Consider the following 7,551-nt stretch of genomic DNA (forward strand, 5'->3'; position numbering starts at 1 on the left):
TTCCATTTGTATGAAATATGCAGAACAGGCAAATCTCTAGAGACAGAAAGCAGATCAGTGATTGCCATGAGCTAGGGAGATTTGAAGGGAAATGTAGAGTGACTGCTATAGGGTATATGGGGCTTCTCTTTGGGATGATGAAAAATCAATTATAAAAATCTGAATCTAAAATCAATTTTAAAATTGATTGTAGAGATGTTTGCCCAACTCTGTGAATATACTAAATACCGCTGGACTGTAAACTTTAAGTGGATGAATTGTGTGACATGTGAATTATATCAATAAAGCTGTTAAAAATGGAAAAAAAAAGTTTCCCAGACAGGCAAAAGCTAAAAGAGTTCATCACTACTAAACGGACTTTACAAGAAATGTTAAAGGGATTTCTTTAGACAAACAAACAAACAAAAATACCATAGTTAAAGATATAAAAATTATGAAAGAAAAAATCTGTATCTACAATAATTAGTTAAGGGATACACAAAACAAAAGCTGTAAAGTATGACATAAAAAATATAAAACATGGTGAGGGAGTAAAAATGTAGTGTTTTTAGTACGAGCTCAAGATTAATGACTTCAATTTAAAATAGACTGCTATAGACACAAAGCCCAGACGCGGAGAAAATGGCGGCAGGGGTCGAAGCAGCAGCCGAGGTGGCGGCGACGGAGCCCAAAATGGAGGAGGAGAGCGGCGCGCCCGGCGTGCCGAGTGGCAACGGAGCTCCGGGCCCGAAAGGTGAAGGAGAACGACCAGCTCAGAATGAGAAGAGGAAGGAGAAAAACATAAAAAGAGGAGGCAATCGCTTTGAGCCATATGCCAATCCAACTAAAAGATACAGAGCCTTCATTACAAACATACCTTTTGATGTGAAATGGCAGTCACTTAAAGACCTGGTTAAAGAAAAAGTTGGTGAGGTAACATACGTGGAGCTCTTAATGGACGCTGAAGGAAAGTCAAGGGGATGTGCCGTTGTTGAATTCAAGATGGAAGAGAGCATGAAAAAAGCTGCTGAAGTTCTAAACAAGCATAGTCTGAGTGGAAGACCACTGAAAGTCAAAGAAGGTCCTGATGGTGAACATGCCAGGAGAGCAATGCAAAAGGCTGGAAGACTTGGAAGCACAGTATTTGTAGCAAATCTGGATTATAAAGTTGGCTGGAAGAAACTGAAGGAAGTTTTTAGTATGGCTGGTGTGGTGGTCCGAGCAGACATTCTTGAGGATAAAGATGGAAAAAGTCGTGGAATAGGCACTGTTACTTTTGAACAGTCCATTGAAGCTGTGCAAGCTATATCTATGTTTAATGGCCAACTGCTATTTGACAGACCAATGCACGTGAAAATGGATGAGAGGGCCTTACCAAAGGGAGACTTTTTCCCTCCTGAGCGTCCACAACAACTTCCCCATGGACTTGGTGGTATTGGCATGGGGTTAGGACCAGGAGGGCAGCCTATTGACGCTAATCATTTGAATAAAGGCATTGGAATGGGCAACATAGGACCCGCAGGAATGGGAATGGAAGGCATAGGATTTGGAATAAATAAAATGGGAGGCATGGAGGGACCCTTTGGTGGTGGTATGGAAAACATGGGTCGATTTGGATCTGGGATGAACATGGGCAGAATAAATGAAATCCTAAGTAATGCACTGAAGAGAGGAGAGATCATTGCAAAGCAGGGAGGAGGTGGAGGCGGAGGCAGTGTCCCTGGAATTGAGAGGATGGGCCCCGGCATTGACCGCATTGGGGGTGCCGGCATGGAGAGCATGGGTGCAGGCCTGGGCCACGGCATGGATCGTGTGGGCTCCGAGATTGAGCGCATGGGCCTGGTCATGGACCGCATGGGCTCAGTTGAGCGCATGGGCTCCGGCATCGAGCGCATGGGCCCGCTGGGCCTCGACCACATGGCCTCCAGCATCGAGCGCATGGGCCAGACCATGGAGCGCATCGGCTCTGGCGTGGAGCGCATGGGTGCCGGCATGGGCTTTGGCCTGGAGCGTATGGCCGCACCCATTGACCGTGTGGGCCAGACCATCGAGCGCATGGGCTCTGGCGTGGAGCGAATGGGCCCTGCCATCGAGCGCATGGGCCTGGGCATGGAGCGCATGGTGCCCGCAGGCATGGGGGCAGGCCTGGAGCGCATGGGCCCTGTGATGGATCGCATGGCCACCGGCCTGGAGCGCATGGGCGCCAACAACCTGGAGCGCATGGGCCTGGAGCGCATGGGCGCCAACAGCCTGGAGCGCATGGGTCCCGCCATGGGCCCGGCCCTGGGCGCTGGCATTGAGCGCATGGGCCTGGCCATGGGTGGTGGTGGCGGTGCCAGCTTTGACCGTGCCATCGAGATGGAGCGTGGCAACTTTGGAGGAAGCTTCGCAGGTTCTTTTGGTGGAGCTGGAGGCCATGCTCCTGGGGTGGCCAGGAAGGCCTGCCAGATATTTGTGAGAAATCTCCCATTTGATTTTACATGGAAGATGCTAAAAGACAAGTTCAACGAATGTGGCCACGTGCTGTATGCCGACATCAAGATGGAGAATGGGAAGTCCAAGGGGTGCGGTGTGGTTAAGTTTGAGTCGCCAGAGGTGGCTGAGAGAGCCTGCCGGATGATGAATGGGATGAAGCTGAGTGGCCGAGAGATTGATGTTCGAATCGATAGAAATGCTTAAGCAGTTGCCTTTTTTAAACATCGATACCAGACCTCTGAATTTGTATTTTTTCTTGTTAACCATTTTAATTTGTTGGCTGGATGTATAAAGATGTTTAAAAAATTCAGTTGCTTTTTGGGGTAATTTGAATTACTTTTTTAATGACTGGGGTTCCATTTGACTGTTTGCATTGAGATTGCAATGTGCGCAATTTTTTTTGTAGTTGTGGCATCTTGTTGACATCGAATATGACTTTGATAATAAATACCAGTTCCTGAAAAAAAAAAAAAAAAAAAAAAAAAATAGACTGCTATATACATAAGTTGTTGTATAAAAACCTCATGGTAACCACAAACCAAAAACGGATAATAAATACACAACAAATAAAGAGAAAAGAATACAATGGGGATTACTACTTGACCATAGAAAGAATGAAATAATGCCACTTGCAGCAACATGGATGGACCTAGAGATTATCTTTCTAAGTGAAGTAAGTCAGACAGAGAAAGACAGATACCATACGAAATCACTTATATGTGGAATCTAAAATATGATACAAATGAACTTATTTACAAAACAAACAGATTCACAGACATAGAAAACAAACTTATGGTTACCAAGAGGGAAAAGTGATGGGGAGGGATAAATTAGGAGTTTGGGACTAGCAGATGAAAAAGAATATGAAAAGAATATGAAAAAGAATATATATATATGTATAACTGAATCTCTTTGCTGTACACCAGAAACTAACACAACATTGTAAATCAACTATATTGAAAAACAAGAAAAAGAAAGTAGTACAAACATAACACTAAAGAAAAGTCATCAAATCACAAGGGAAGAGAACAAGAAAAGAAGAAAGAAACAGAGAGGAACTACAAAAACAGCAAGAAAACAATTAACAAAATGGCAATAAGTAAATAAGTACATACCTATCAATAATTACTTTAAATGTAAATAGATTAAATGTTCCAGTCAAAAGACATAGGGTAGGTGAATGGATAAAATTACAAGATCCAACTATATGCTGCCTATGAGACTCACTTCATATCTAAAGACACACATAGACTGAAATTGAGGGGATGGAAAAAAGTATTTCACATAAATGGAAATGAAAACAAAGCTGGGTTAACAATACTTATATCAGACAAAATAGAATTTAAAACAAAGGCTGTGTTAAGAGACAAAGAACATTATGTAATGATAAAGGATCAATCCAACAAGAAGATATAACACTTATAAATACATGTTCACCCAACATAGGAGCACCTAAATACATAAAGCAAATATTAGCAGACATGAAGGGAGAAATAGACTGTAATATAAAAATAGCAGGAGATGTTAACACCCTACTTTCATCAATGGATAAATCATCCAGACAGAAAATCAGTAAAGAATCATTGACCTTAAATGACACACTACATCACATGGCCTTAATAGTTATATATAAAATATTCCATTCAAAAACAGCAGAATACACATTTTTTTCAAGTGCACATGAAAAATTCTCCAGGATAAATCACATTTAATCCACAAAACAAGTCTTAATAAATATAAGAAGAATGACAACATATCAAGCATCTTTTCCAACCTCAAAGGTATGAGACTAGAAATCAACTACAAGAAAAAGACTGCAAAAAGCACAAGCACATGGAGCCTTTATTTCCTTCAGTGAATTGTATGAAAATGTCCCTCTTTCCCCACTTATTATAGAGGTCTCCTTCCTGACTTGGGCTCTAGTTTGTTTTTATTATCATCAACTTTTTCTTTAAAGTGTTTTGAGAGTAGGAGAAATTAGCCCTCAATGATCTAAGCCTATGAATTTAGCATAAATGGCACTGTGTAGCAAATTTTTGAGTTTACAGAGGATAAGAATACAGTTTATGGTGCCCCAGGGAACTTTCAGAACACTCTGAAAATAGCTCCAGAAAGTCAACAGAGGTGAAATAATAAAAATTTTTAAAAGATCTTTCTTATTTTATTTTATTTTTTGGCTGCACCACGTGGCTTGTGGGATCTTAGTTCCCTGACCAGGGATGGAACCTGGGACCCTGGCAGTGAGAGCGCCAAGTCCTAACAACTGGACCTCCAGGGAATTCCCCAAAAGATTTATTTATTATTTTAAAAAATTTATTATTTATTTATTTAAAAAATTTTTTTGGCCATGCCGTGTGGCATGTGGGATCTTAGTTCCCTGACAAGGGATCGAACCCGTGCCACCTGCAGTGGAAGCTCAGAGTCCTAACCACTGGACCACCAGGGACGTCCCATATCTTTTTTTAAAAAAGGATAACCTCCATTGATTGTCAGGCTCTGGTTTACATGTGCTATGTCATTTAATCCTCAAACAACAATGTGAGGGGGGCTATGGTTATCCTTATTTTACTGATGAAGAAACTGAGGTTCAGACGACTTAGGCATCTGTCCAAGGTCACGCAACTGGGAAAGTGGTGACACAGGAGCTAGAACATAGGGCATGCCCCTCTAATGGCCATCCTTTCTAGGACACTTCCCATATCACCTGGGGGCCTCTTCAGCCTTGGAAGGTCCTCCTTGCACACAGGGAAGCCACTGACACGAGTCCCCTGGTGTATTAGTTCCCTGTGGCTGCCATAACAAATTTCCACAGACTTGGTTGCTAAAACAATAGAAATTTATTCTCTCACAGTTCTGCATGCCAGAGCCTCAGATCAGTCTTACTGGACCAAAGTCAAGGTGTCAGCAGGGCTATGGTCCTTCCAGAGGCTCTAGGGGAGAATCTGTTCCTTGCCTCTTCCGGCTTCTGGTGGCTGCCAGCATTCCTTGGCTTGTGGCCTCATCACACCAATCCCTCGGCCTCTCTTTTATAAGGATACTTGTGATTTCATTTAGGGGCCATTTGAATAATCCAGGATAAGGTCCTTAATTATATCTAGAAAGACCCTTTTCCAAATAAGGTAACATTTACTGTTTTCAGGAATTAGAACCCAGTGCCTCTGGGGGCTATTACCCAGGCTGCTACATATGGTCCTATGTCCTATTGTATGAGGGGGGGCGGTGCCCTGGTTCACAATTCATGTAAGCAGCCAGAATCCATAAATGGGGGTCCCCCCTCTGTCCCCCAGCATCCCTCTGGGTCAACCAGAGCATAACTGGGCTGAGGACCAGGTATGCATTTAAGCCCAACATGACATAATGTTTATCTGAAGGTAATTCTGCCTCTGAATTATTTGCAAATGTTCCTCACATTTTCCCCCTTTCTCTTTTTAGGATTCAGAGCCAATTTGTAATAAGCAAGAGCAGTCTGACCCAGATTAAAAGATACAATTAGTCTGTCTGCATGGTAAACCTAAAAAGTACTACTTACAACAAGTTATTGTTTTTTTTGACAAAGGGAGATGTCCTGGCAGAACAATAAAGCCCCCAGCACTGATAAGAACCTTGTAATTTACTCAAAACACTGTGGTGCAGAGAGATAGAACAGAACCTGCGAGGTTGCAGTGTGCCCTGCTCTTGCAGGCGTAAGAAGGGACCCCCAGGAGAGGAGGTGAACTCCATCACTGCGTAGAAGAGAAGGGACTGACAGGCAAGGCTGGGCAAGTCCCTGATGTGCCTTTCCCTTGGAACTGCTAAAGGCTGCTTCCCTGGAAACACGTGCCCAGTGGGGCTGCCAAGTATCTGGGGGCCGCCCTGAATTGTAGACAAAAGTCCCACTGACTCAGGCGCCCAGCTGTCCTCAACTGGCAGTGGGAGGGGGCAATCTTGGAACATGAGTGCCAGCTAGTGAGTTCTTGAGTCATGTCTGCCTCACAAGCTTTGGGCTGGAAATCTGGAAACCTTGGCTCTCATCTTGAGGATCCTGGCACACTTGATGGGGCTGGATATCAGCCGCCTCCTCGGCCCCACCTTCCTTCCTTTTATAGGACCTGGCCTCAGCCTTCAGCCATCGAGTGGAGCTAGGAAGCCACCCCCATAGCAGCTCTGTATTCTGGGCCAGCCCCTTCTGGGGATCACCCCATTTAAGCCCCATGCCACAGTGTGGGTAGGAATTCTTGTGATGCTCTTTTTATAGATGCGGGAACTGGGGTGTGATGGGCTGAATTGTGTCTCCCCTCAAATTCACGTGTTGAAGTCCTAGCCCCCAGGACCACAAAATGTGACCTCATTTAGAAATAGGGTATTTATAGAGGTAATCAAGTTAAAATGAAATCATTAGGGCGGGCCCTAATCCAATAAGACTGGTGTTCTTATAAAAATGAGAAATTTGGAGACAGAAGTGCACACAGGGAGAACGAACATCACGTGAAGATGAAGGGAGAGATCGGGTTGATGCCTCTACAAGTGAAGGAACACCAATGATGGCCAGCAACCCATCAGAAGCTAGGGGAGAGGCATGGAACAGGTTCTTCCTCAGCCCTCAGAAGGAACCTTGACCTTGGACTTCTAGTCTCTAGAACTTTGAGGCAGTAATTTCCTGCTTTTAAAGCCATCCAGTTTGTGGAACTTTGTTATGGCAGCCCTAGCAAACTAACACACAGAGCTTAGAGAAGTAACTTTCTGGAGCAGACATGGCTAATTGTCTGACCTCCAGTTGTTCCCAACACTTTTTTATTTGTTGCTTCCACCATGAGGACCAGAGAAGCAAAATACCTGTTTTGCCAGGCTCTCCTGAGTTAGAAGTGTCCACAGCCTTTGGTCTGACCAATGAGACCGAAGTATTTTGGACGCTTCTGGGAAAGGTTTTGCTCTCTTGATGAAAGAGACGGACAAGACTTATCCCATCCCTCCCTTCATCACTTCATCTGCTCACAGGTGTGCTGCCCAACACTGCAGTGGCCAGCTTGCAAAATGAAGACGAGGCCCAGAGAGCTTCAGAGTTCCTGGGTCTTTTATGGTTGAACCACAAGAGCTGGATTTCTTGTTGTGAAGGAAAAA

General features: G+C 44.0%; 1 protein-coding gene across 2 annotated transcripts; it reads left to right on the forward strand.

Annotated features, from left to right (window-relative positions):
- Nucleotides 1-604: 604 nt before the first annotated feature.
- Nucleotides 605-2,764, forward strand: LOC132353600 (heterogeneous nuclear ribonucleoprotein M-like). Of its 2 annotated transcripts, XM_059904920.1 has the most exons (2): nt 814-903; nt 957-2,764. In XM_059904920.1, exon 2 carries the CDS (start codon nt 982-984, stop codon nt 2,656-2,658), a length of 1,677 nt encoding a protein of 558 aa, XP_059760903.1. In that variant the 5' UTR covers nt 814-903; nt 957-981; the 3' UTR covers nt 2,659-2,764. The 2 variants fall into 2 exon arrangements, with proteins under 2 accessions (XP_059760902.1, XP_059760903.1); XM_059904919.1 differs by having other exon boundaries at nt 605-2,764.
- The last annotated feature ends 4,787 nt before the right edge of the window (nt 2,765-7,551 follow it).

Source organism: Balaenoptera ricei, chromosome 19 (genome assembly GCF_028023285.1).
Source record: "Balaenoptera ricei isolate mBalRic1 chromosome 19, mBalRic1.hap2, whole genome shotgun sequence".
Classification (NCBI taxonomy): Eukaryota; Metazoa; Chordata; class Mammalia; order Artiodactyla; family Balaenopteridae; genus Balaenoptera; species Balaenoptera ricei.

What these genes read in the sequence shown, in the direction of transcription:
- LOC132353600 (XM_059904919.1), top strand. Translation starts at nt 622, where the DNA reads ATGGCGGCAGGGGTCGAAGCAGCAGCCGAGGTGGCGGCGACGGAGCCC.